The following is a 26,641-nucleotide window of genomic DNA, read 5'->3' on the forward strand; positions in this document are numbered from 1 at the left end:
CCGCCCGACATTCCTGGTGACGGGGGCGGAGGACGTGTGAGCACCGGCTCTGCGCCAGCCGCCCGCCCCGCCCGCGCCCCGCCAACACCCGGCGTGTGCGCCCCGGGGGCCCCGCTCGGCCGTTTTCTAGGAGCCCGGCCCGGAGCAGCGCCCCCACGCTGGCCAGGCGGAGCTCACGCGGCCTGAGCCTGGAGGAGCTAATGCTGGGGTCGCCCAGGGGTCGGGCCCTCGGGCGTGAGATCCTCGGGCTGGGAGTGGACCGACTGGGGAGGAATCCAGCAGGTCCTGGGGGGGCGCAGCCTGGGGGGGGCTGCGGCTGTGGGACCCGGCCTGGCTCTGGGCACAGGTGGCCGCCTGCCGAGCCTACCGCGCCTGCAAAGCAGGACCAGCCACCCACCACCTTCCTTCTCCAGACTCCGAGACGCTTGTTGAAAGACATTTTATTATCAGTGTTCCATTCCGTCTACTCAGGGCACTGGATGAGATGGCGGCTCAAGCAGAGAAGCTGGAGACAAACCCCCACCCTCCTGGGAGGGCCAGGAGCGCCTGCTGACCTCGGGGGCCACGCTGGAGAGCTCTGGGGAGCAGATGGGAGGGCACTCCAGCCAGCCCTCCCGGGCCCTGGCTCACTGGGAGAAGGTCCTTCCCTCCCACCCTCAGAGGCCCAGCCCTGGGGAAAGGAGTCAGAGACCAACGCAGGGAGACGGGGATGAGGACGGGGGCTGGGGGCACGGGCAGTCAGCAGGAGAGGACGGGGGCGGGCAGGGTGAAGGGCCACCCCCAGCCTGTGGCAGGGACACTACATGGCAGTAGGAGAGCGAGGCAGGAGGACGACGCTAGTTAGAGACGGAGGCGGTGGTTTCGGAGTACCATAGTGTTCTGCATGGCGGGCTCCCGGCCGAGGATCAGTCAAACGAGATGAGCTGGGCTTCGCTGCCCTGTGCAGGAGGGCCCTGCGCAGGCGGCGGCTGGGCCACAGGGGGTGGCTGTTGGGGGGGTCCCCCGGAGGGTGCCATCTGGGGGGCCCGCACAGGAGCCATTGTCTTCCTGCCACAGGCCCCAGCCTTCCCACCTCCAGGAGGCTCCACCCTGCTCTCAGCCCCAGGGCTCAGTTCCCCCCAGGCCTCCCGACCAGTGTGTGGGGTTGAGCTGGGCACACGCGTGGTTTGGGCATCTGTGCCTGTTGCTGCGTGCATGTGTGTGGGGTGTGTTCCATCCTCGCTGTCTGTTGGGAAGCCATCCTGGCCTACACTGTTCTTCCCAGGACGGCCACCATGCTCAGCATCCTGAGCCTTGACACACTCACCTGCTGGTACATGGGCTGCTGCCCTGCGATGTAGGGCTGCTGTGGGGGCGGCAGAGGGGCATCCTGGCTGGGAAGGGTGGTCATGAGACTCTGAAAGTGAAGTGAAGCCTGCGTTAAGGAATCCTGCATGCCAAGAAAGGGGGCATTTCTGACTTGGAAAAATCAAATGACCACCTGCAGGGAGAGCCTAACAGTGGGGAAGGGGCCCACCCAGTGCTCCCCCAGCCTCTTCTCCATCCGGACGCCACACAGTCTCACCTGCATGCCATAAGGCTGGTAGCCCATGGACACCGACTGGCTCCCCATGTAACCCATGGCGCTGGACTGCGGGGGCTGGGAGATGGCCGGAAGACTCTGCGGTGCCTGGGAGGCCACGTTCTGTGGAGGGAAGGGTGTGATGGGAGAAGGTCCAGGGCCCTGGCTGGGGAGGGGAGCTGCCCCACCCACCTACCTGATAGCCCTGCGTGGGAGTGGGCTGGTAGGACGAGTAGGCGGGGCTGGCGGTGGGCCCGCTGGGGCCCTGGGGGGCTGCCTGGGCGCCGGCTGCCCCTGCCGGGTACATGTAGGCGCTCACCATGCCAGGATCTGCGGAGGGAGAGGAGATCAACAGATTTCCTCTGTTGCGACTTTGGGAACCAAGTTCACTTTTCACATTCTCACAAAAGTAAAAGAAGGAAAATCCAGGATGGGTGAGGAGCTCTAACACCGAATGGAACTGGAAATGAACCAAACCCTACTGACGGGGAGTGACAGGACGACGCAGGAGGGCCGGGGAAACAGGCCCCTGCACCTCCTGAAACTCTTGGCCTGAAGACAGGACCACAGACCCCACGCCGGGTCACAGGCACCCCTTCCCCGGGGCTCGGCCTGCCACTCCCCAAACCACGTTCTGTGTGTTCCAGGAGCAAACAGAACAAACAGAGCGTGAGAACGAGACTTGCTGGCGTGGAAAGGGGAGGAGCCCCGTGCTGTGTCAGCGAGCCTGTCTGCCACACAGGTGAGCCAGGTGTGTGCACACAGGTGTCCTCACAGTCGCCACAGAGCACACCAGGCCACGGGGGCTACCTCCGGGGCTGAGAGCAACAACGTGAACACGGAGCAGCCCGCACCTGGGACAGTCTGAGCACCAAAACCAATTGTGAAATTTGAAAAAAAAAAAAGAAAAAGAAAAGAAATTTGAATAAAACGGGTCCATGCTGATGCAGATGACAAAAAAGCAAACGGGAGAAGGAAGACTGCCTCCTTAGCAACAGGAGAGGGCCAAGGTGCCAGAGTCACTAGGTGACAAACGCAAAGACAGCCTCAGACGCAGCAGAGGAGATGCTAGAGCTAGCAGGTAAAAATTTAGGAAGAACAAGCACAGGTATAGGTCTCATCTCCCCACTGGACTGGGGCTGTCACAGGAGAGCCAGTCCCTTCTGGGGAGGAACCTGGACAGGCTGCCACACGCCTCGCGGCCAGCAGCTGGCTGTGCCCTCCCACTGAACACTCCAGCGCCCAGACGCCTGGCCGAAATACAGCCACAGACGGTCACACCAACGAAGACAAAACTCACTGTGGGGGGAGGGGGTCTGCAAGACAGCAGGCCAGCACCTTGGAAAAGTGAGTGCAAGAACGCCAAGGCAGTGTGGGAACATTCTAGATCAAAGATGACAAGCAGGGGATCCCTGGGTGGCGCAGCGGTTTGGCGCCTGCCTTTGGCCCAGGGCGCGATCCTGAAGACCCAGGATCGAATCCCACATCGGGCTCCTGGTGCATGGAGCCTGCTTCTCCCTCTGCCTATGTCTCTGCCTCTCTCTCTCTCTCTCTGTGACTATCATAAATAAATAAAAATTAAAAAAAAAAAAAAAAAAAGATGACAAGGAGCCGAGTAGCTAAAGACAACCACCATGGGGTTCCCTGTGGGCACAAGGGGTGTGACAGGGATGCTGTGGGAGAGCTGAGCCCCACAGTGGAGGTCACACCACAGCCTCGGGCTCCCGACCTGGAATCCATGCCCAGGTCACAGGGGAGGGTCTCGCATTTGCCGGGAGCAAAGGGCATCGCGCCTGCCACTTGCTCTAAAAAGGTTTAGGAGAGAAAGCCCGTGGGTGCACACGTGTGCATGTGCAGAGAGCAAGCAGATTTGTGACGCGATGTTAATTGTTGGGAAAATACAGAAAACTGTACTGTCCTTTCAACTTTTCTGTAAATCTGAAATTATAGCAAAGCAAAACCAAAAAAGAAAAAGTAGCGGTCTGGGCTCATCTTGGCTGGCAGCACCTCTGCCCGGCCCATTACCTGCTCCGGCCCCAGGCATGCTGGGGTAGGGGCTGGCGGCGGCGGCGGCCGGCTGGCTCAGGTACACCGTGTGCATGGGGGAGCCCTCCACTGAGCCTGCGGGGCTGAAGGTGCCCGGGAAGCTTGTTGGGCCGGAGGGCTGGTACAGCACGCCCCCTGCCGGAGGCATGGCCTGGAGCTGGGGACAAAGAGGGACAGTGGTCAGCGGCTTCCTCCATCATTGGAGTCGGGGGCAGGGGTAGGACGGGGCTGGGTGCGTGCCTGGGCATAGGGCAGGGAGAAGGCGGGCATCTGGGCCCGCATCTGGATGGTCTGCTTCTGCTGCTCCAGGCGCAGCTGCCGCTCCTTCTCCTGCTCCTGGAGACGCTGGATGGCCAGCTGCCGCTGCACCTCCAGGTACTCCTGTGGGCCACAACGCGGCAATCAGGGCTGTCCACAACCTTGGCTCCCCCAAAGTGGGGCCGAGCACCACACCTGCTTCTTCTGCCGCATGATCTCCAGCTTCTGGGCCAGCTGAATCTGGCGCTGGCGCTCAGCTTCCTCGGCGGCCCGGCGAAGCTTCTCTCGATGCTCCTCCCGCAGGGCGCTGAGTGCTCCCCGGGCATCGCGGATCTGCGCCAGCTTGTCCTGCAGCCCCTCGTAGTACACTGTGGGGACAGGGCACAGCCAGGAGTGCTTGGCATGGGAGGGAAGCCTGGCTGCCCCACACTGGGCTTTGGCTCTGGGCCGTGGCCACTGGGCCCGCCCTTGCCCAGCCGAGTGCTTGTCATCAGGGCACGGCTGGCCGTTGGGCTCCCAGTGTCAGGGCTGTGGGTGGGATTCCTTAGGCTGTCTTGCGCTTAGCGGGACACCTCCCATCACTGGGACTACCTCCTGAGTGGCCTGCAGCTCAGAGACGGGCTCTTGAGAAGCTGCCGCCCCTTGGGGTAGCCCCGCCCTTGAGAACCTTGCCGATGCCCAGAGCGACTGGGCCGGCGCGGAAGGTGCTCACACAACACTGCACCCAGGGGGCACAGTGAGGCCTCGAGACGAGGACCCTGTGCACCGCAGCACCTACGCCTGCGCTCGTCCAGCTGGTTGAGCAGCTCCAGCAGCTGGGGGTGCATGCTGTTGATGGACTGGAAGAGGGACAGCACGGCTGAATCGTTGGTGATGCTGCGGCCCCGCACGTGGTTGCTCTTCATGCGATTGACGAAGGTGGTGACGGCGTTCTGTAGGGCCTTCAGAAACTGCGCGTGGCTCTCCTCCGACTCCCCGTTCTGGTACTGCTGTGGGGACACACGGTGGGGTCTTGTGGAGCCGGCCCCTGTGCCCTCCAGGCCTCCTGGGCGGGGGCAGCACCCACCACTCCAGGCGCTGAGCTCTGAGCCTGCTGTGCATGCCCCCCTCCCTCCCAGTGGTGCTGTGAAGGGCGCCCTCGGCACCCCCTTTTACAGATGCAAACACTGAGGCCTAAGAAGTCTTAACTCTTGCACATGGGTATGGCACTGGCCAGGACAGAGCTAGCTGGAGTTCGGGCAGCCCGGTTCATGGCCCCTCTGTCCCTCCCCTATACGGGGCCTGCCTCCCTCGAAGAGACCCTGGTCTCTGACTCCAATGACCAACAGAGCCCAGCAGCCCCAGGACAGGACAAGGACTCATCCAGGTGGTGCTGGGCCGCCCTACAATACCCCGATCCGTTCTAGGCAGCATGTGGCCAAGTTCTGGACCACAGCCACCAGCCCGGCGAGGTTCCATGCAGAGTTCTGGGCTGGAATGACTTGCCTCTAGGAGGTCAGTGTAGGCAGGGCTCACCCTATCAGACAGGTGCCTGGGCAGGCCCGTCAGGGAGCCACAGCTTACCTCGCCAAAGGGGCCGCCGGAGGGAGCTATGGGCTGAGGGTCTGTCTCCGGGAGGGGAGTCTGGAAAAGGCCAGAGCATGAGGGGGGGCATCCGGTGTGGCCCACCCCCCCCCACCTGGGAGCTGAGAGCAGCCCACCTCCAGCGCGTTGGCTGGGACTGCGTGTCCCTCCACGGGTGGGGCGGCCGGCTCCGTCAGGGGTGCAGGGGCAGACGGTGTGGGGCTCTTCCGGGCCTCCTCCTGCTTCTTCTCCCAGTAGTTCCGGTTGAGGTAGCGGGCAAGCTGCGTGCACAACAAGGGTCACTCCCAAGGGCCAAGGAGCGACAGGGGGAAAGCCCGGCATGCGGGGGTGCCCTCACCTCTGGGTCGATGTCCTCAGCCAGAGGCGCCGACGACGTCTGGGGAGACAGGCCAGAGCAGCGGTGACCCACAGGCTCAGACGCTGCCCAGCCCCTCCCGGGCCGTCCCTCAGGAGGCTGGGTACCACGACGGTGACGGTGGGCACAGGGCACTGGCCGGTCTGGCTGAGGGGCCCTAGGAGCTCTGTGACCGTGAGCAAGGTGCCGGCAGTATCCCGCCGGCTTCCTTGCAGCCACACGGCCGGTCCCAGCGTGGGCTGGCAGGGCTGTTCTTAGGCCCTCGAGCGCCTGGCCCCGCCCCCGCCCAGAGCCCACGGAGCCCACGACTTCCTAAACCTCTGTCCCACCGACACCCCACTTACATGGTGCAGGGGGGCCGAGGCTGGAGATAGCCAGGCCACCCTGACCCCAGGGCTTGCCTGCCCCCCTCTCACTCTATGGAGGTCTCCAGCCTTCCCAGCGTTTTTCTGCCCTACAGGGAACTCTGACCAGGAGCAGAGAGCTGGGGACGGCCAGGCCGGACCTTGACCTGCACCTGCTGGATCAGGCATCTTCACCCATCTTCTGGAACAGCCCTCCCTCCCCCCACAGACCGGTGGCCCAGCAGGGGAGCGGGCTCACCACCGGCGAGGAGTACAGGCTGCTGGCAGGGGGCGCCGACGACGCCACGGGCGCGGGCTCCGCCTTGGGGTATGTGGCTGTGGCCGCGGCGTAGGCGGACTTCTGTCTCTGTAGAGAGGTAGGAAGTGTCCTGGCCTGGGTGGGCCAAGCCTCTACACTCCGGTACCCCCCCAGACATCCAGGGGCCCGGCACCCCCACACCAGGGGAGCCCGCCCCACTCACCATCCTCTCCTTCTCCTCGGCCTCAGACTGGGACAGAGCAAGGGCCAGCTGCAGCTCCTCCTCCTCCTGCAGGGCCGTCTCATCCCGCTTGGGGGGCAGCTAGGGACAGAGAGGCTGTGAGCAGGGCCCGGGGCAAGGCACCCCTGGGGACCCAGGGACCCGGGGCCAGTACCTGGGATTGCTGGGACAGAGGGCTGGTCAGGTACTCCGGTGGCAGCTCTGTCGTGGATGACACCTTTCCTTCTGCTTTCCTGGGAGCGAGAGGACGCTGGGTGGCTGAGCGCCACCCCTTGGCCCCCAGCATCCCCACAGAACAACACTAGGGCCACAGGTCACACTCTGGACAAAAACTGGTCCCTCACACCAGCTCTGCTGTCCCTCGGACGCAGGACCCCGGGCACGTCACCCGGTCTAAACCCCAGCCCCTCTCCTGGAAACGAGGTTCAAACGTGGGAAAGGAACTTTCCAGGGGAGCAGCCTGCAGTCACCACGTAACCAAGGGATGAGCTCCCATCGCTGACACTGGGAGACGGACAGCAGGGACCTCAGTGCGGCTGCACCGAGGGAGACAGCTGCATCCTGGGGTCGCACCCAGAGCAGAAGCACACCTCAGGACAAAGGCTGCACACAGGTCACAGGAGCCAAGGAGGCGTGACAGCCACCTGCGTGTGCTGTGGACCTGGGCAGGCCTGCCAGGGGCATAACTGCCACACGACACAGCTGGGACTCAGTGGAACCAGAACAGGAACACAAACCAGGGGCCGGCGCCAGGCTACTATCACATGTCCCGGCCTGCCAGTGGTGTGCTGGTCCCACAAGCACACTCCTCCCGGGAGTCTCAGGTACAAGGACTGGGTACCCGCACAGGTTCACAACGAACACGGCATGTGGGAGAGCCCGTACAGAGGGGGACGCAAGTGAGCCCCACGGCCACAGCCACACCGAGGGACCTGGGGGGAGGCCGCACCGTGTGGGGTCCGCTTCCCACTCCTGCAATTCTTCTCTAAGTTTTACTTCCAAACTAAAAAGTTAAAAAACCTGACAGACCGGGCAGCCCCGGTGGCGCAGTGGTTTAGCGCTGCCTGCAGCCCAGGGTGTGATCCTGGAGACCCCAGATCGAGTTCCACATCAGGCTCCCTGCATGGAGCCTGCTTCTCCCTCTGCCTGTGTCTCTGCCTCTGTCTCTCGAATGAATGAATGAATGAATGAATAAATAAATAAGAAGAAAGAAAGAAAGAGAAAGAAAGAAAGAGAAAGAAAGAGAAAGAAAGAAAAGAAGAAAGAAAGAAAAAGAAAGAAAGAAAGAAAGAAAGAAAGAAAGAAAGAAAGAAAGAATCTTATAAAAAAATTTAAAAAGCTAAAAAAAAAAAAAAAAAAAAAAATTTAAAAAGCTGACAGACCAAAAAACAAGCCTAAGCAACTGGCTGGCAGGTGTCAGACCCTGGGCGCGTCCCGGCCCTGCGGCTGGACGGCGGGGATAGAAGCCCAGCGTCCCCGAGCACGCCAGGCCCCCCTGCACCCAGCAGGGAACTCACTTGTTAAGCTGCTCGTAGCAGGGCTCACACACGCGCACCTCCTTCTCGATGCCAAACTTGGGGATGGTGGAGTACTTGGAAGAGCACTTGCCGCAGAAGATCTGGCCACACGCCCGGCAGTGGTGCTGTGACATGGAGCGCATCAGCGTGCGGCCTTGTGCTGGGCCAGTGGCCCCTCGCACCAACCCTGCCCACTACTGCCTGCCGCAGGGCGCACCAGCCTGGGCCTCCCCAGGTGGGCGCCACAAACGCCCTAGGGAAACGGCACGCTTCCAGGCTCTTAACAGCAGTCGTTTGGGGTAAAAATGTCAAACTAAAAAGACAGACTCGTGAACATCATGTGTGAGCTGTGCGGAGGTAAGAGATGTTGCTGATGGTGGCTCCAGTGAGGCTGCTCAGACGCCCTGGCCCCAGGCCTCTGTGCCGCAGTAGGAAGACAGGCGCCGCCAGAAGGCTGTTGGCCCAGGCCACGCATGCTGCCACGCACACCGGAGCCTCTCGAGGCTTCTCCCTGCCCCCTGGGGAGTGCAGCCTCACCCAAGCTTCATCCCACAGCACAGACCATGGACACAGGACCCCCTGGAGACCATGCTCACACGCTCACCGCCTAGCTAGGAGCTGCATTTGCTCCTTGCATCACGAGGTCACAGCCAAGAGAAAACGGACCTGGAGTGGCCCCAGTGGCCTCGTGGGGACAGCGGGGACCTGGGGTCGGCCCCGGGGCAGGCACACTCACCTTGCGGGTCACCACCCCGAACTGCACCCTGCATCGGTGGCACTCCTCAGCATCCACCCAGTCGGGGGCCTGGGGGCAGACAGAATCAGGATCACACAGCGCCCACCCTCCCGGCGAGATCCCGACTTCCCACAGACAGGAGAAGACCCAGCGTGGGCTCGGGGGTCAGGGGCCAAGGGCCGAGTCTGCAGCGAGGCATGAGCCACCGCAAATGGACGCTGCTTCCTAAAGATGTGACAGCGAGACTTCTCGCCGCAGCTCAAGGTCCATGTTTGTCTCAAGGACGTGACCCGTTGGCCGTGGCATGAAGACACCTTGAGCCCCATTCCAAACTCAGCCTGCAAAGCACGGCTGCACGTTCCACAACGGCAGCTCACCCACCGACGTTCCCAAAGCCGGGACCCACGGCTTCCCTTCCGCTTCCTCAAAGCAGTCTAGCTCCTGGGGTACCCAGCTGGCTGTTGGAAGAGCATGTGGCTCTTGATCTTGGGGTCATGAGTTCAAGCCCCATGCTGGGTGTACAGGTTACTTAAACTTAACAAAACAAAACACAGGTAACTGCTAGATCCCCAGCACCTCGTGAACTCACTCTTTCTGCAGCAAACATGGCATCACTCTCCTTGAACTCTGGGAAGACGTGTCCTGGAGAGAGGAGACCATGGTCACTGTTGTGACAACCTTGGTTGGTCTGCCCCGAGACCTTCAGGAACCACATCCTAGCTCTGGGCATCCATCTCCCTAAGCAGACCTACAAAAGGAGGCCCAGAGCCCCTGGGCAGCAAGCACAGTGACCCGGCACCAGGCGAGGGCGCCCGGGGGCATAAGTGGGCCAGCTGTCCCCAGGGTGGTTCCTCGTGGGCTGCCCCATCCTAGGGCAGGGAGCTTGGCCTCGCTCCCACCATGTCCAGGCCCCACAGGTCTGGCCTGGACCTCCTGTCTGGCTCCTGGCCCCATGCTCTGGCCAACTGTATCTCTCACAACTCTTCAAATGGATTCCCAAGCTTATTTTGAGGCACATAACTTTGGGGACTCCATAAAGCTTTGGATGCCCTTCCAGGAAAGTGAACGTGGGTGTACACCCACCATCCCATGTCCAACGTCCAGTGTTGGGGGCCTGAGGCCAGCTCAGCGGCATGGACGGGACCCTCATATAGTATCCAGATGCTGCTCCTGCTCCACGCCTCAGGACAGGGCCTCTGCACAGGTGGGTGCACCCCAGCCCTCTCTCTCTTGCTGCCCAGCGTGGGCACTATGGCCTGAGTCCACTGCCCTGCTCACCAAGCCCCAGCAGATCTGGGTGGCCACCACAATGGCTGGGATGAGCCCAGAAGAGGCCTTGAAAAGGTCCCTCGCCTGTCACAGCCCCACTAAATGCCTCCCAGGCCTTCCCACCACTCTTAGGGCACCTCAGCTCCCACCCCAGCCGCTCCTGCAGGCTGCCACCCCCTGTGCCTTGTCACCGGTCCACCATGGCCCCGGGGCCCGGAAGCGAGTCCCGCCCAGGATGCTGGCAGCAGCCCTCCTCACTGGCTTGTTCACATTCAGGCCCGGCACAGAAGCTGCCTGCTATCCAGCCTTCTCCCACCCTTGGTGCTCAACCAGCCGCCTGGAGGCCAGGGCCCCCAGCTTTCCCTCCCCCCGAGGACCCAACGCTCGGGAATTAGCTCCTCTGCTAACTCTCCCCATGTGTGTGTTGTCTGCCGCATGCCCTGTCCTGCCCTGACTGGGTGTGAGGTCGGGAAAGGCAGGGGGTCCACGGGGACCCCCACTCCACTTTCCTACTGCCGCCCGTCACGCAGTGGGGTGCCATCACGGGGTGCACACAGCCTTCCTTGGCTCCGCCTGGCACAGAGCTGCCCCTCGGCTCCTGGAGGCTGTGTCCTGGGCCTGGGACGGACCCCGCCCAGCTCACCTTCCACCTTCATGATCTGGTACGTGTCCTGGACCACCTTGTACTTGGGCTCGTTCCGGAAGGCATGCGCCCAAGCCTGGATCAGATACAGAATCTTGTTTCGGACGTTTACTTCCACCTGCCTCTGCACGGAAAGGAGGAGGAAGAGTGTGACGAGGGCTGCGCAAGACACCAACACCAGGGATGTCTCCCTGTGACATCGCAGCTGGCAGAGCAGGGACGGCCCCGGGTGGGACACCGGGCCGAGCACAGACCCACTCTCTAGGCCCAACCCTCCTCCTTGAAGCCCCGTCCTTCAAACGAACCCGTCGTGGCTACCTGCCCACTCAGGGCTCGACCCTTCCTTACTGCCCTAGGAGAAGCTAGGGCACCCCGGGAGCCCAGCTCCCCAAAACCACATGAATCTTCCTCCTGCCCCAGGAGCTTGACCGCAGGGAGGCTCCAGCAAACGCCAGGCTCTAACAGGGGGAGCCCACGAGACCCGCACTGAGGGGGCAGCCGTGCAGCCAGCCCGGGGGGCGGGCAGCGGGCATGCAGAGCCGCCACGTCCACCGGGTTAGAGCAACACCAGCCAGGTTCCTAGAGCTCTGAGGGATGCTCAGAAAGATGGCAGGATGAGAAAGCTGCTGCGTAGAAATGCCGACCAGCTCACGCACTAGCCCTCTGGTTCCTGCCCGTGATGTGTCCAGTCCTGAACTCCTCCTCTCCGTTGTAACCCTTCCTCTCCAGGGGGCACTAGCCGACTCAGACCACACGCGGCACAAACAGGACACGATCGCGTGACACGAGAAGTACTAACCCTCCTGCTCCTTCAGCCGGGCCACAGTAAGGACTGGCCGGGTCACCGGTCGGGGCCCAGCTCAGGGCCTGGCAGGGCTCTCAGCCACGCGAGCCCACACAGGCCAGAGAGCAGCAGCCCCCCGCCACCAGGGGCAGCAGACACGGCATCCGGGGCTCCGCTACTCGCCTCACCCTGTGGGCCACCCTTTCACCTCAGGAAACAGGTGCACCCCTGTACCACCTGCTCTGCATCACACAACCTGCTGGTGTCACCACCCACATCACAATCCCTGCAGGTAGGCAACACCAGCCTATGGGGCCGGGGGGCAGTGGCCCGTGCAGCACACTCTCTCGGGGCTCTACAAACCGAGGGTGTGGAGCCCACTTCCCAAGGCATCCCTGCTGCGCCATGTGCCCCAGCTCTCCTTCCGTAAACACGTCAGGCTCACACACCTCCATGCTCAGAACACTGGCTCTGCACATGGGACCCACCCAGCTGCCCCTGGTGCTCCTCCCAGGCCTCTGCCCACACACCCCGCTCATACTCATCCCCACACCGCTCCTTCCCTTCCTCCTCCGCCACCCAGTGAGGCTCTGAACCCTGCCCTGGGAAGCCTTTCCTGACCCCGTAGAGCAGAGCCTCCTCCGTGTCCCCAGACACAGCACCCCCTGACATCACCAGCCTGGGATGCTCGAGGTGCAGAAACCACCAACACCCGTCTTCCTGTCCTCTGTCTGCCTAGCACTGCTCCTGCCTCAGGTGCTGGCAAACACCCAGAAAAGCACAGGCCCAGCCTCAGGGTAACTGTGTCCTCTCCTTGCTCTGGACCCCGCTGCCTCCTACCAAGCGCCCACCTTCAGCAGCTCCTTAAGCTCCTCCATGGTCTGCTTGTTGGCCACCTCGTCGTGCACCGTCTGGCCACAGTTCTTCACCACAGACTCCATGACCTGCAGGACCCAAGGAAGGGAAGGGTGGGGCCACTGGTTGGGCAGGGACTGCCCCTGGGACAGGCCCACCTCAGGCCACCTGGCCCCACAAGAGTCCATGTGGCAGCTCTGGGTCAGGCAGCAACCCAAGCTGTGTGCTCCTTTGACCGTCCTCTCTTCCAATGAGGCTCAGGAACCAGAATCACCCTCTGGGCCCTAAGCCTGTCAGCTTCAGGCGGGGCAGCTGAGGCACTGCCTTCCATCACAGCTGCTTCTACCTACCCTCACTCCCCAGGCAGGTGGGCAAGGCCCCGGGGTCAGCCTGTCTCTGCCCTCCAGACACTGGGGTGGGGTGGGGGTGACCCTTGAGGTGGCCGGAATGCAGGGGTCTAGTTACCTCCAGGGCGTACAAGGCCACATGGGGATTCTTGTCGTTGACTTTTTTTTTGATGGAACTCACGGCATATTTAGCTCTGAAAAAAAAAAAAAGAGTATTAGTTAAAAAAAAAGGTGAAAAAAAAACACGTATCTTAGAAGTTAAATTGAGAAAAGCCCCCCACCCCGATCTTCAAAATCCCCAAGCAAATGTTAAGGACCCCCAGGCTGTACCGAGAAAACCCTTTCCTTGTCCCCAGATCCCAGAAACCCCAGTGCGGAGACCACTCGATTCTCCACTTAAGGTCTAATGTGGTCGACTCCCGTCAGGGCAGGACACTGCGGGATCCTGGGGCACCAGTGTGCAGCAGGCAAGCCCAGAGCGCCATGCTGCCAGCCCCCGCTTCTGAGCAGACAGAGCCCCCTCGCTTACTGCGTGTCCCCCTGGCGGATGAGGTCACAGATCTGGAGAATGGACTCCCAGTCGGTCTCCAGCAGAAGCTGGCTGGTCGCTTTGTCTAAGGCAAAAGCACACCGTTACCAGGGCTTGTCCTCTGCAGTTCCCTGGGTGGTCCCCCAGCTCCGCAATGGGGAGAAGAGACCGCCTCGTTCCCACTGAAAACACTTGGGCTGAACGGGACACCGATGAAAATCCTCTCGGCGCCCGATAACCACGAGGGTGCTGTGTTCCCCGAAAAAAAGCAGACGACGTGAAAACTACTAACGCCGAGCACCTGCCGTGCACTCACGCACTCGCGTGCCAAGTGCCCTTCCAGACACCCAGCGTGATCTGAGGTCTTACACGAGCTCCTGAGCAGCGTCCTGTGTCCGTCGTCTTTACGAACAAAGACGACGAGGCCGAGAAGCGAGGTCGCTGCCCAGAGTGGCACAGCGTGGCGCAGAGCCAGGCGGGGTTTCACCCCACGCCGGGCCACCTCCTGCCTCGGGGTCCCTGGCTTTCCCTGGCTCTAGCCTGTCCGCTGGGATGTCAGCGGGGCAAGGCTGGACAGGACGCGGCGCCGACTCGGGTCCCTGCTTCAAGCGTTGGGGGCCGGGCCGGGCTGACCTCCGGCAGGTGCCCGGGTGCGCCCCGGCCTGCTGGCCCTCGTCCCGGCGCCGCGGGGTGCGGGTGGCACTGGCCTGCTGGTAAGCTGCGGCGGATCTCGGGGCCCGAACCGTCCTCAGCCCACAGGAGCACGCCTCCTCGGGGTCTCCTCCAAAGCCACACCCGAGGAAAACGCAGGCGGGCTCCGGGCCGCCGCTGGGGCGCCCCCGACACCGAGCCCGCCGTGGCCCTGGGGTGACGCCGCGAGGCTGCGGAGGGCGCGGCGCGGACGGGGTCCCGGGGGGCGGCGCGGGAGCGCGGAGCCGCTGCGCCGGGCACCGTCGGGCCCCGCAGTCCGCGCGGTCGGGGGCAGGTGCCCGCCTCCGTGACTCAGGGCCCGCGGCCGCTCGCTCGCAGGCCGCGCCGCGGGGGCTCCAGGCCGCCGCCCGCCCGGCCTCCGCGCGCCCTCGCCCACTCGGGTCGCAGCCCGCGCCCAGCGCCCGCCGGGTCCCCGCACCGCCGCGCCCACCCACACCCCGGGGCCGGCATCGCGCCGCGGCCGCCCCCCGCCGCTCCCCGGACGCGGGCCAGCGCGAGGGGCGGGGGCTGCGTTACCTAGGAGACGCTCGAAGGTGCCGCTGCCGCGCCCCATGGCGACCCCGGACCCCGACCCGACGCCGCGGCGCTCTCGGCGGCGAACCGGCGCGCCCCCGACTTCCGCTTCCGCCTTCCCTCGGGCGCGCGCACAGGCGCGGCTCCGGCCGGGCGGCCCTGGGGACGGCGAGCGCCCAGAGCCAATGAGCAGCTCGGACGTCAGGCCTATCCAATGAGGGCGCGGGGGGGCGGGACTTGCGCCGCGTGCCCGAGGCGGGGGCGGGGGCGCGATGTGTCTGCTGCTGGGGGCCGCGGGCGTCGGCAAGACGCTGTTGGTGAAGAGGCTGCAGACTATCCTTCCGCGCGGGGCGGGGGCCGGGAGTGGGGGTGGGGGGCCTGGGACCCCGGGGGAGCGGGGCGCCCGGAGGAGCGGGGCTGGGGCGCCCGGGGGCGCGGGGGCCTGGGGCGCGGGGGGGCGGGGCTGGGACACCTGGGGGAGCGGGGCGCCCGGGGGGGCGGGGCTGGGGCGCCCGGGGGGGCCCGGGGCGGGCTCCGGCCGCCGCCGCCTTCCCTGCCTGGCTCCGCATCCTTGACGGCCCGCACAGCTGAGCTCCGCGGATGGGAAGGGCGACCTGGGCGACCCCCCCCCGACGCGGCCCACGGTAGGCTTCCGCTCTCCCGCGGGTTGGCACAAACGGGTACCCTCTGGGGCCTGGAGTCCGGCCGGTCGGTGTTTTAGGGCAGCCCGCGGCAGGTGAGCCGGTGTCACGGGGAGGAGCCTGCCCCCTGGGACGGAGCTGGTCCCCCAGAGGCCGACCCGCTGGTGGGTGTTGGAGCCGCGGCCAGTCAGCTCTGGGGTTAGGGCGTTGGCCCTTGGAAGCCAGTTTCACCTTCTTTGCTTGGGGTTGTGCTTGACGGTCTAAGCCCCTGAGAGCCGGTGTGTTGGGCCTTAGGCTAGTGGACGTTCCCAGTGGAGAAGCGCCTGTGTCCTTAATGCTTCCTGGTTTTTTCCCACAGGTGGGCACCGACCTGACAGACATCGTGGTCCCGAGGAAGATCACCATCCGGGAGCTGGGGGGCTGCATGGGCCCCATCTGGCCCAGCTACTATGGAGATTGCCATTGTCTCCTGGTAGGTCAGCAGCTGGTGGGCTGCTTTGGGCATTGCTGGGCAGGAGTTTGGGTTCCTGGGCAGTGATGCTAGCTAGTCAAGGGAACAGGACTCAGCTTCCAGTGGCTTCCTTTTGGGACCCCAGTTTGATCCCTAGTGCTCCTGCCCCAGAGCTGATGCACAGCCTGTGTGGGGCTTGCTGGCGGAAGTGTTTATTTTCCATTTGTAAGGCGCTTGCTGTCTGCGGTGTTCCCATGGGTGTGTTTTAATATTGACTATTGAATTGTACCCATTGTGGGTTTGTTCCATCCTAGCAAGGCCTGGCCCCAAATCCCAGGACCCTTCCTGGGAGAAGTGACGGCCACACGAGTAGAGAGGCTTCCACATGGGTGGAAACAAGTGACACCAGGTCACTCTCGTGCAATTCAATTTCCTCTATTTCCCCTGACCCCAAAGTCGTTTGTTTAAAAGTCATTTTGCTTTTCTGAGCAAGGTCTCGATGCCCAAAGGAGGGCATTTGGCAATGTCTCCCTCATGGGGTGGTCTTGGTCTGCATTTTCTTCCCCAGTTCATGATGGATGCCGCCAACCCCACTCAGCTGTCCGCATCCTGTGTGCAACTCCTGGGTCTTCTTTCTGCAGAAGGACTCGCAGAAGCATCAGTCCTGATACTCTTCAATAAAATGTAGGGGTCTGTCCTCCTGGAGGAGTGTGGGGTGCCCCTGGGGAGGAGCTCCCTTGGACCATAGCCAGGAGGGTGGCTCATGGGGCGGCGAGGGCTGGGATGGGCTTGTGGCAGCACACCGTGACTGCGTGCTGCTTCTGCTCTAGTGATCTGCCCTGTTACATGACCATCGAGGAGATGAAGTCCTTGATCAGACTCCCAGACATCATTGCCTGTGCCAAGCAGAACATCACCACGGCAGAAATCAGTGCCCACAAGGGCACTGGCTTATCTGAGGTCATGCACTGGCTCCAGGACACCCACAGGCCTGACCGCTGACCACCTGGAGCAGAAGTGTGACAGGCTAGCTCCGGGGAGGAGGCAGAGAATAGCACCGTTCGGCCTCCAGCGATCTCTACTCGTCAGGGACGGGATGACCCAACACAAGCCGAGGGGCTCCTGGCCTGAGTTGCAGTGATGGGCAAACTGAGGCACCCCAGTTACAGAGACTCCTGATAGCTGGCCTCTGAATGAAAAAATTGTCCCCACGGCAGGGAGAGGAAGCTGGGCTTGCAGGGTGGCTGGGTGTCCTGCTGCCGTCCTGGAATCTACTCCTTTCCCATCAGGACTGCTCTTTCCCAGAGGTGTTTGCGCTGCACAGCCCCGCAGACTTGGTCTCTTGACTGTGGTACAGATCGTACCCACGAGTTTCTGACATGCCGACATGTGTGAGGCCGCTGTCATAGAAAGAACCAAGCCTGGAGTCAAAACGAGAACAGTGTTTTCATTAGTTCACGTGCCGAATGCACATGTGTGCCCAGGAGGGCATCGGGGTCCCACGGGTAGGCGAGCGTGGGGGCGGCTCTGATAGAGCGCAGGAGGTCCTGGCAAGCTCATCCTGATCTCAGCTGGGGGGTTTGCAGAACACCTGTCGGGTGTATTCGTATCCTAGGGTCTCCGTAACAAATTGTCACCAACTTGATGGCTCACAGCCACCTAAATTTATGCTCATGGTCCTGGAGGTCAAAAAACTAACAGCAAGGTGTCCGCAGCGCTGGTTCCTTCTAGAGGCTATGAGGCAGAATGCATTCCTTGCTGCTTTTCTGGCTTCAAGTGGCTGCTGGCAGTTCTCCATAGAACTTGGCTTGTGACTTGTGGAACTAGAATGCTTGCCTCTGCATGTGGCCTTCTCTCCTTATAGGGACCCGTTACTGGATCTAGGGCCCACCCTAAATCTAGGATGATTTCGAGATCTCTAGTTGCATCTGCAAAGACCGTTTGTCAAAATAAGGTCACGCTTGTATGTCCCCAGGGTTACAATGAGACATGTTCTCAGGGCTGCTGTTCAGCCCACTGTGGTTGGGGTTAAGCCCTCTGCTCCGGGTGTGGTGGTGTTTCCTACAGATGGATTTCTTCAGCTCAGCTGGCGGGTGAGGCTAGTAGGGCCTCCGGACGTGCAGAGCAGAGCAGGGCCCAGGCTTCAGCCGCAGTTTCCACTTGGCTACTTCGCTGCCAGGGTCTGTATACAGGAGTTGGATGCCTCCGAGAAGCTCTTGCGGGGCCCCTGGGGCTGAGTCTCTGCCCCCCACCCACCCCGTGGACGTGCTCCTCTCTGGAAAGTCTGGGATCACTGTGTGCTGCGTCACTGTCCCGTGAATCGCCCCATGCAGCCCTGGGTGTGAATGGCCTCCACCCCAGGATGAAGTCCTTGTGGCTTTCAGACAACTTGGCACCCAGAGTCCCCAGCCTTCACCCACCACCCCCACCCCGCCCCGCTTCAGTTACACACCGTGCACGCTCAGGAGACAAGCACCTGGCTGTCTTTGGGGTGACCCCAGTCTGGGCACCATCTCTCAGGGGTGGCCCCCTGGCACAGGCTCCACCTCAAACTTTACATCTGGTGACATCTCATGATAAAGCTACCCCGGGCCAAGTTGTTGAGTTTTGGGGACACTCTGACAGGCCTGAGAGGATTCCATATGCCATGTGACTGGTGAACCTGGTTGTGAAAGGCAGACCTCCTCCAGCCACAACCTGTTTCCATCTTCCTGCTTTAGTGCCACGCTTGGCAACACGTCCAGGAGCATGGGCATTTCTCAGGGACTCGTTCAGTCCTGGTCTTGCCACTGTGCCACGTCCTGGAATCTTACCGCAGAAAGGGTGCCAGCCACTGAAGGAGCAGGCGTGCTGCCCACCCCACTGCCACTGGAGACCTGGCTTGAGTCCTGGCTGCTGCAGGGCGCCTAGCACTCCTGGTCACCCAATGTAGGACAGGGCCCCCACCACACAGAAAGACACCCTCGAGCACAAATACAACTTCAACTTAAGTTTGTTTAACTCAAGTTTAAAAAATAAATAAATAAATAAAGGATGCAAACAAGGGCAAAAGAAGGATCCCACAGAGCACACTGCCTGTGTAGGGCCATACTGCAGGGCCACCTGGCCAAGGCTGAGATAGAGCATTTCCTGGACTGTCCAGGCCCACGTCTGCCAGCTACAGAGCCAGAACTGGTGAGCCCAAGCAGAGCCAGGTGCTGTCCTCACCAGGGTAGGAGCAGCAGGACTCTCCCCTTAAGGTCTTAAGCACATTGCTGTCTGGACATGCACGCCCGCCCGCCCGCCCTCCCTTCTTCCCTCCCTCGGCTCTCGTGGAAGGGTCAAACCTCACCAGGCCCTGTGGTTGGCAGGAATTCCCACATCGCCTTTTTCTAACCACAGGCAGGACCTGGGCCAGGGTCCTGTCCTTGCCATCACACGGTTTCATACCTCTTTTTTCCCCAACCAACCTCCTCTCAAACCCACTAGGTGTGGGTGGTGCCATCAGTCTCTGTACCCCAGTGAGAGCCTGGGTGGGCTCCACCTGCCTCTGTAGGGATGTGGACCCCGACCTGCTGCCTGGCCTGTGCTTTCAGCCATGCTGTGCTGTTCAGCCCCACAGAGCTTCAGTTAGATTCGGCCGAGCGAGCACGGTCTCTCCAGTGGACTGGCATTTAGTCTCTCCAGTGGACTGGCGTTTAAGGACTGTCCTCCCTAAAGTGGCCCTGAGTTATCTCAGCCTGGACCTGAGTATTCAGAACAAAGCTGTGAGTGATGCCAGCTTCAGGGGAATGAGGCTAGGTGTGCCCGACTGTGTCCCAAACAGCTGTTGGCCACTCTATGGGGACTTCAGACACACAAGCAGACGGTCACTCACAGGAGAGCCATCCTAAGGAGAAAAAATGAGAGCAAAGGCCTGGAGCCTTCTGCACCAGAGAGCGAGTCCATGGGGGCCCCTGAGAGTCCCAGTGTGTGTTCCAGGCCGTGTACTCGTCCTCCCCCCACACAGGCGTGGATGCCCTGGTCCTGCCGTCACAGACACGTCTCTGCCTTCTTCCTGGAAGCGAGGTGGGGTGGCTGTGGTGACTGAGTCCCCTGCTGCTGCCGCTTCTTCAGTGCCCTATAGGCCTGCACGGCCCGCTCTCTCTCCTCCCCAATAATCCGCTGTCGGGCCAGTGACGTGGTCAGAGACTGGGACATGCCACCAGAGCTCAAAAGCTTCCTCAGCATCAGCGATTTCTTCCCAGGCTAAAGAACAGAGATGGAAGACTGATGCCAGGTTCAGGAAGGAGGGGAGATGATGAAGAACCCGTGTTGGTCCAACAGCTGTATGCCTGGTGAGAATGTGGCATTCCATGCAGGCTCCCGACCAGGCCTACTTACCTGGCCCCTGCTCGCGCTCGACCTGGGCTGGGCAGTCAGCTCTGGGGGCTGCAGGGCCACCTCGCCAAACTTCACTGGGTCTGGGGGGACAGAGGAGCACACTGATGCCTCTGCCCATGCAACCACCAACCCCGGGCCCCAGGACCCGGCCACCCATCGGCCGCCTGCCACCCCCCAACCCCGCTGACACATAGGTGCCCAGGAAGAGCTACCTCGGAGCAGCTCCTGCTCCAGCCTTTCTGCTGCCTTCTCCTCCCTCCTCTGCCGGATTTTATCCAGTCGCCGTTGCTGGAACCTGAGAAAGAAAGCACAATGCTGCTCAGACTCCTAAAGTCTCACCTCATCGGACTCAAGGCAGAGGTCACCCCTGTCCAGGAGGATGCCCCACAGCAGAGCCCAGCGAGTTGCTGCCAAGTCCCCACTCTGGCAACCACCTACCCCCACAGCCATGCGCCCGAGGGGGCCCTGAACAGCAGGCCCCAGAGTTCCAAGTCCACGTTCTCAGTGGGGGACACTGTGCTCCCTAGGGCACACCTGGAGACATTCTGGGTGGTCACAATGGGTGGGGTGCTCCTGGCACCTCAGGGGTAGAGGCCAGGCTGTTGCTGGCCGTGCTGTATACAATGCCCCCCATCCCCACCCCAAGACTCACTGGCCCCAATGTGGATTGTGCTGCTGCACCTAAACGGTCTCATAGAGCAGCACTGTGTTCAGGAGATCGCTGCGGCTCTAGGTGGCACGTGGGACAGTTTTCTGTGACGTACTTTTTGTCACTTGAGCTGACTACCAGTACGGAGAGCGCTCGGGTGCGGGCAGCCCCAGGAGGCTGCAGACCATCTGCAACCCTCACAGCTGTTAAATGAAGCTTGGAGCAGCTCATCTCAAAAACCACAGTTATGGCAGGAACATCTCAAAGAGCTCTTTTTTTATTGAAACAACCTCCCATGGGTGCCTGAGTGGCTCAGTGGTTGAGCATCTGCCTTTGGCCTGGGGCGTGACCCCGGGGTCCTGGGCTTGAGTCCCACATCGAGCTCCCCGCAGGGAGCCTGCTTCTCCCTCTGCCTGTGTCTCAGCCTCTCTCTGTGTCTCTCAGGAATAAGTAAAATCTATAAAAGAAAAAAAAACCACCTCTCAGCCCCTGCCCACAGGCCCAGGGAGGCGGCCCATGGCTTCCTTCCCAGGCTTCTACAAGGCTGGGGGGCAGAGGAGCTACAGCTGGTGGTAGGCTCCCTCTTGGTGCCGGATGCCACCCTCAGGAACCCTGCAAGGATCTCACCCGAGCCCCCGCTGGACATGCCAGTATCCCTGCTTTACAGATGAGGCACTGGAACCGAAAGAGGTCACAGCTGAAGGCCCCCCAACTTCAGGGAAACGACCCCAGATCAGGTTCTCGGAGAAGAGGTGGCATCAGCCAGGCAGAAGCAGGGGAGCCCCAGAGCCGCGTGGGATCCCCCACCTGCAGTACCCATCTCCAGCGGGCAACCATGGTCCCCCAGGAGCCAGCAAGCCTTCCTGAGCGAGCATCAGCCTCATCTCCCCTTCTCCCCTATTACAACTGCCCTCGACCTCATCTGGCTCTTGGCCCCCCTTGATGAGAAAGGCAAAGACAAAGCTAGGCCACGAGTTCTGTGGATTCAGAGGCTCCCTGAACCCCCAGGGTTAAGAAGCTCTGACAGAGAGAAAAACGCTCAGCAACCAACCAGGTTTTCACTTCCTTCTGTGCTCCCCCTGAGTCGTGGGGTGGGGTGCTGGTCCCCCAGCAAGAAAACACTGTCACCGCAGAGAACAGTCACAGGATCCCTACCTCACCCCTACTCACGCTTTCTTCCGCTCCGACTTCTCCTTTTTGGGAGCCACTGGCACCTCAGGCTGCCGGACCACCTGGTTCTTGCTGAGGAAGAGCACGTGCTGGGCCTCCTGCTCCATTCGCTGGACGTAGGCCTTCTCAGACTCCCACTTCCTCTGCTTGAATTTGGGGACCACGATGTCCGGCTCCACTCCCTTGGCTTCCTTCTCCAGTGTCTTTCTGAAGGCCACCTGGGCTGAGGACAAAAGGAGATGTCGGGGGTGTGGTGCTGGGGGGCTCCATGCTCCTGTCCCTGTGCGGAGCCACAGGGAAGACCAGACTCCAGTAAGTGGGGGCAGCCCAACCACGGGAGCTAGAGAGGATTTGCAATGCCCAGCTCAGGCAGCCACGCGGAGGGATCTGCACGCCCACTGCTGGGCATCAAAGACATCCACCACAGCTCTGTTCAAAAGGAAAACAGCCAGATAACCTAAACATTAGTCAACTGGGGACTCGGTGAATCACTACCCCGTTTATGTAACGATTCACCGCACAAACCCAGAACGTTAACCAATGCACAGAAGGAACGTGTAGCTTTTCCATCATGGATACATGAGAACTTGTGTGGTATTTCTCTGCGGCAGGTATATGGGAGGATGAACAGTGCTTTGTTTCAGGTGGAGGAGCAGGATTCAGAGACAGGGAGGGGCGCTATGCCATACCTTATACCTTTCACCACTGTGTGTGACTGTAGGTCTTAAATAACCCAAACTAAGAACCAGTTCAGTAAAGCACAGTTCAAAATGTGCCACCTTCCGCTGGCGCCAGTACACCGACTGTACTTCCCACCTTCCCTGCCTCTGTCACTATCTCTTTATACCCGTATACCTCCCAATGAAAAACCAGAAGGTTACAAAAAAATCGATGTAAAAACTTGAGAAGACAAACGTATATGCGCAAAACACCAACAAGCCAGACTCCATTCTCCGTGTCCTCTCTGGCAGAGGCTGACAGGTACGCACCCAACCCGGCCTTGAGTGAGGGGTTGGAAAGGTAAGCTTTTTGGGGGAGGCAGGGTTTCATCAATTCCCTCCTTCACCTCCGGAAAACAGCCACTTCTCCCCACATCATTTTGCAACAGCTTCACTGGCCTGCCCTGCCCAAGCCCTCAATTGTTTCAGAGATCGTTTCTCAAAGTACATCTGAACCCATCATCCCTTCGGATGGATCTCTGCTAGTTTGGGGGGCGGGAATCAACAATCCTTACAAGAGGGCTCTGTCGAAACCTCATCTGAGGGCAGCCCAGGTGGCTCAGCGGTTTAGCAGCTTCAGCCCAGGGTGTGATCCTGGGGTCCCGGGATCCAGACCCACGTCGGGCTGCCTGCATGGAGCCTGCTTCTCCCTCTGCCTGTGCCTCTGCCTCTCTCTCTCTCATGAATAAATAAGTTAAAATCTTAAAAAAAAAAAAAAAAGCCTCATCTGAAACCACGCTGCCACCTGCTGCCAGCCACCTCCTTGGCCCTGGGGACACCAGCCTTTGGTCAGAGCCCCACGTGCTCCTGCACCTTCGGACCACCGCGAGCTGGCGGGTTTCTTCTGCTGAAGCCCGGGTGCACATCCAGGCAGCTGGGGACTGGGACACACACAGCTGCATCGCCGCCCAGCCCGGGCCTGCACGTTACCTTCTCTCTTCCTCTTCCTGTTACTGGTGGCATTTTTCATCTCCTGGCGGCTCCTCATAATCTCTCGGAGGCGGAAGGGGATTTCCTGTTCATCCTGGTTCTTGGGCTTGCAATTCACTTTCTTCTTTTCTTTGCTGGAGCGAGAATAGGAGGGTGGGACGCGAGCTAGGTTCGGCATAGGCGGAGTCAGAGGCGCCGAAGCTGGGCTGGCAAGGGCACCGGCAGGCCGCCTGGCTGCTGGGGTGCGGGCCCGGCGAGGGCGCATCCTGCCCGGGGGCCGCCCCTGCGCTGGGTTCTCGCAGGCGCTGGCCCAGGAGGGCGGGAGGGCAGCTGCCTAGTGCCCGGCCGGAGACCCTGGAGCCTCCGCACCACCCCCCCCCAAGCCGATCCTCCGGCGCGCCCGCCCCCCGGGCAGAGCGGGGCGGGCAGGGAGCGCGGGCGCTGAGACCCACCTGCGCGGCCCGGGCCACGGCGCTGAGCGCTGCTTCCCCGGCGGCTGCCGCCCCTGCGGCCGCCCTGGACCCCCCGGGCACACGGGCGCAGCCCCTCCGCGTCGGGCCGCCGCCATCCCCACGCCGGGCGCTCCCGGGCCAAGGCACTTCCGCCCTTCCGCGGGCCCCGCCCCACGCCGCCACTTCCGCTTCCTGCGCTCAGCCCGCCGCCCGTTGGCCAGGGTGGCTGCCCGTCACGCCGCCGGCGGGGCCGACGCGCGTGTGCAGAGGATGCTGCTGCGGAGCCTGGCCGGGGGAGGCCGGTCGGCGGCAGCTGCTGCGCGCGCTGCGGCAAGTACCGGCGGGCGCGTGCGGGAGGCCGGGGACCCGCGCTCCTGCTCCTGCTCCTCGCGCCAGTGAGGCCGAGGCGGCGCGGCAGGGTCGAGGGCCCGGAGACGGCAGAGCAGGGGACAGGACCGTGCGGCCCGGGCCGGAGAAGGCACAGAAGGGCGCAACCGTGCCTCTGGGGGGAGGGGGCTGCCCTCGGGGCCTTGGGCGGTGACCTGGGGGAGGCCAGGGCCGCGGGGGATGGCCCAGCCCGGTAGAGGGAGGGAGGAGCCACTTCCACCCTGCCCCCATTTCTGCCCACGGTGGGGTGCCACCTACCCGCCCCCCGCACCTGCTGGAGTGTGCACGGACTGCCTGTCCCTGACTCAGCATCTGCCTGGCCCTTACATCCACGTCACAGAGGGTAAACCGAGTCTGCAGGCGAAGTAACCTATCTCAGGTCTCCTGGGAGATGAGGAAGCAGAGACGCACCACCTTGAGCCCCCTGCCAGTTCCCCCGGAGCTGGGGGCAGGCAAGGCCTCACGAGCATCTGTCCTCTTAGGGGCCGCGGCCACTCTGCAGCTGGGACCCGCACCCAAGGCTTCCCGGAGGCAGCAGCATTCTCTACAGGCCTCAGGCCCGGATCCAGGTCCGTGACGGCCACGGAGAGTCTGGAAAGGACCACGCAGAGGTGGGCTGTCCATCAGGTGCAGATGGCACCAGGCAGCCCAAGTCCTCCCTGCCCGGCGGGGGCCCTGCAGAAGCCCCGTATGCCCCGCCCCCTGAGCTCCAGCTCCCCACAAACTGCTGCATGAGTGGCTGCCCCAACTGCGTGTGGGTGGAGTACGCAGATGCGCTGCTGCAGCACTACCAGGATGGTGGGGAGCGCGCCCTGGCTGCCCTGGAGGAACACGTGGCTGACCAGAACCTCAAGGCCTTCCTCAGGTTGGAGATCCAGCTCCGAGTGAGGAGTGGAGGCTGAGCCGACTCACCCGAACAACCACACAGGCTCCAGCCAGACGGCTCCACCACAGGGAGCAACACAGAGCTTTATTCTCGGCCCTTCACGTGGCAGGTGTCAGACGGCAGTAGGAAGCATCATTTACTGACTTTATCTGAGAATAAATAAGTTCTTGTGGTTGGACAGGAGGTTTCTGTGCTGTTCCCTTAGGACTTAAGTTACGTTGTCGAAGAAAGCAGGTTGGGGTTGCCATCCAAGTGTTATCGTCAGCCTATAGCTTTCACCAACCTATACAAGTGAAGTAAGATCCATTGCTTTGAATATCCGCATAATGACAACCCCAGGAGCCCCCTTCCATGCCCCCGCACCCCAGGAGTCCTGCCCCGAGGTCAGCTCTGGTTATTCTCAGTGGCCGAGGGAGGATCACCCAGTCCCATGAAGTTGCCATTGGCAAAGCCCTTGGCAGGCAGGAACCCCGGTCGGCAGCCTGGGAAGGGTCCGTTCTTCCAGCTGCAGGGCTCCTGGGGAGACAACCCATTCAGCAGCCAGGTAGAAAGCCGTGCATCAGCCCGCAGGGGCCTGACCCTCCAGCCCTCCCAACCCACTTAGCCACGACCATTGAGGCAACTGGCCAGGTGTAAGGACCCGGAGGCCTCCGGCATCAGCCCTAGAATCAGCCTCCTGGCACTAGCCTGGTCCTCAGCTGCAGACCTGGCCACAGGACCGTTGAGCCCAGGAAGAACTTTATCTTTGGGCCCCCACTGCCCATCTCCACCTCCTGCTCACCCCCATCATGGAACTAACCCCACTTATCTCCCTCCCCCAGCAAGCCCAGGCGCTCATACCAGCGGCCTAGATGGAGCAGAGGCCAAGGACCTTGTGTGTGTTTTCTCTCATCTAAAGGAAAAGCTAAGGTTGTAGCATAAATCCATGACGGGTTTGAGCTGGTAAACAGGCCTTCCCAGGGAGGAGCTTTAACATAAAGCTAGCGTGTTCCATAGAGATGTGTGGGCGAGAGAATGGAAGCAAAACGCGGTGCCTCGTCAGATGCCTGTAGTTCAGGCTGTCTTTCTGGACAGCTACGTGCCTCCTTTCCGGAGGCTTTGGATGGTTCAGAGAAATCTGGTTTATTTATTTTTAAAAGATTCTATTTTTATCTATTCACGAGAGACAGAGAGGGGCAGAGACACAGGCAGAGGGAGAGGCAGGCTCCCTGCAGGGAACCCGATGTGGGACTCGATCCCAGGTCTCCAGGACCACGCCCTGGGCTGAAGGTGGTGCTAAACCGCTGAGCCACCCGGGCTGCCGGAGAAATCTGGTTTATGGTGACACAGCTCTATTAGGCTGTATCTCAGAGAGCTGCCCGTTTAACCCATTCTCCTACAAGTTCGAAAATGTCCCAGAAAGAGAAAGACTTTCCCCAGAGACAGCAGCACAGCAATGCGTG

General features: G+C 61.6%; 4 protein-coding genes across 7 annotated transcripts; 2 read left to right on the top strand and 2 right to left on the bottom strand.

Moving 5' to 3' along the window:
* Nucleotides 1–469: 469 nt before the first annotated feature.
* HGS (hepatocyte growth factor-regulated tyrosine kinase substrate) lies at nt 470–14,595 on the bottom strand. Of its 2 annotated transcripts, none has more exon segments than NM_001286956.1 (22): nt 470–1,016; nt 1,307–1,396; nt 1,565–1,684; nt 1,758–1,891; nt 3,587–3,764; nt 3,848–3,988; nt 4,061–4,233; nt 4,644–4,851; nt 5,429–5,488; nt 5,566–5,709; nt 5,787–5,825; nt 6,408–6,515; nt 6,631–6,729; nt 6,803–6,881; nt 8,166–8,290; nt 8,902–8,970; nt 9,491–9,543; nt 10,814–10,937; nt 12,449–12,541; nt 12,918–12,993; nt 13,329–13,413; nt 14,556–14,595. In NM_001286956.1, coding segments are annotated over 22 exon segments (2,346 nt in total). In that variant the 5' UTR covers nt 14,593–14,595; the 3' UTR covers nt 470–905.
* A 206-nt stretch (nt 14,596–14,801) lies between these two features.
* ARL16 (ADP ribosylation factor like GTPase 16) lies at nt 14,802–17,083 on the top strand. Of its 2 annotated transcripts, XM_038546324.1 has the most exons (5): nt 14,802–14,885; nt 15,138–15,196; nt 15,552–15,665; nt 16,213–16,328; nt 16,475–17,083. In XM_038546324.1, the coding sequence occupies exons 1-5, from the start codon at nt 14,825–14,827 to the stop codon at nt 16,644–16,646; spliced, it is 522 nt and encodes a 173-aa protein (XP_038402252.1). In that variant the 5' UTR covers nt 14,802–14,824; the 3' UTR covers nt 16,647–17,083. The 2 variants fall into 2 exon arrangements, with proteins under 2 accessions (XP_038402252.1, XP_038402253.1); XM_038546325.1 differs by lacking the exon at nt 14,802–14,885 and having other exon boundaries at nt 15,162–15,288.
* A 1,843-nt stretch (nt 17,084–18,926) lies between these two features.
* Nucleotides 18,927–24,052, bottom strand: CCDC137 (coiled-coil domain containing 137). Of its 2 annotated transcripts, XM_038546322.1 has the most exons (6): nt 23,927–24,052; nt 23,475–23,608; nt 21,826–22,048; nt 20,219–20,301; nt 20,007–20,086; nt 18,927–19,871 (listed from the first exon to the last, which is right to left on the bottom strand). In XM_038546322.1, the coding sequence occupies exons 1-6, from the start codon at nt 24,040–24,042 to the stop codon at nt 19,656–19,658; spliced, it is 852 nt and encodes a 283-aa protein (XP_038402250.1). In that variant the 5' UTR covers nt 24,043–24,052; the 3' UTR covers nt 18,927–19,655. The 2 variants fall into 2 exon arrangements, with proteins under 2 accessions (XP_038402250.1, XP_038402249.1); XM_038546321.1 differs by lacking the exon at nt 23,927–24,052 and having other exon boundaries at nt 23,475–23,800.
* Nucleotides 24,053–24,153: 101 nt separating this feature from the next.
* On the top strand, nt 24,154–25,377 carry OXLD1 (oxidoreductase like domain containing 1). The gene is made up of 2 exons (XM_038546326.1): nt 24,154–24,256; nt 24,796–25,377. Exons 1-2 carry the CDS (start codon nt 24,197–24,199, stop codon nt 25,213–25,215), a joined length of 480 nt encoding a protein of 159 aa, XP_038402254.1. The 5' UTR covers nt 24,154–24,196; the 3' UTR covers nt 25,216–25,377.
* Nucleotides 25,378–26,641: the final 1,264 nt, after the last annotated feature.

Source organism: Canis lupus, chromosome 9 (genome assembly GCF_011100685.1).
Source record: "Canis lupus familiaris isolate Mischka breed German Shepherd chromosome 9, alternate assembly UU_Cfam_GSD_1.0, whole genome shotgun sequence".
Lineage (NCBI taxonomy): Eukaryota > Metazoa > Chordata > Mammalia > Carnivora > Canidae > Canis > Canis lupus.

Bases quoted from the DNA above. Each gene is read 5' to 3' on its own strand.
- CCDC137 (XM_038546321.1), bottom strand. From the start codon at position 23,739: ATGCGCCCTCGCCGGGCCCGCACCCCAGCAGCCAGGCGGCCTGCCGGT. The intron at 22,049-23,474 runs GTAACGTGCAGG...TTTTGTCCTCAG, and splicing joins CAGGAAGAGGAAGAGAGAAG to CCCAGGTGGCCTTCAGAAAG. The intron at 20,302-21,825 runs GTGAGTAGGGGT...TTTCTTTCTCAG, and splicing joins AAGTCGGAGCGGAAGAAAGC to GTTCCAGCAACGGCGACTGG.
- OXLD1 (XM_038546326.1), top strand. From the start codon at position 24,197: ATGCTGCTGCGGAGCCTGGCCGGGGGAGGCCGGTCGGCGGCAGCTGCT. The intron at 24,257-24,795 runs GCAAGTACCGGC...CTGTCCTCTTAG, and splicing joins CAGCTGCTGCGCGCGCTGCG to GGGCCGCGGCCACTCTGCAG.
- ARL16 (XM_038546324.1), top strand. From the start codon at position 14,825: ATGTGTCTGCTGCTGGGGGCCGCGGGCGTCGGCAAGACGCTGTTGGTG. The intron at 14,886-15,137 runs CTATCCTTCCGC...GACGGCCCGCAC, and splicing joins GTTGGTGAAGAGGCTGCAGA to AGCTGAGCTCCGCGGATGGG. The intron at 15,666-16,212 runs GTAGGTCAGCAG...TTTCTTCCCCAG, and splicing joins GAGATTGCCATTGTCTCCTG to TTCATGATGGATGCCGCCAA.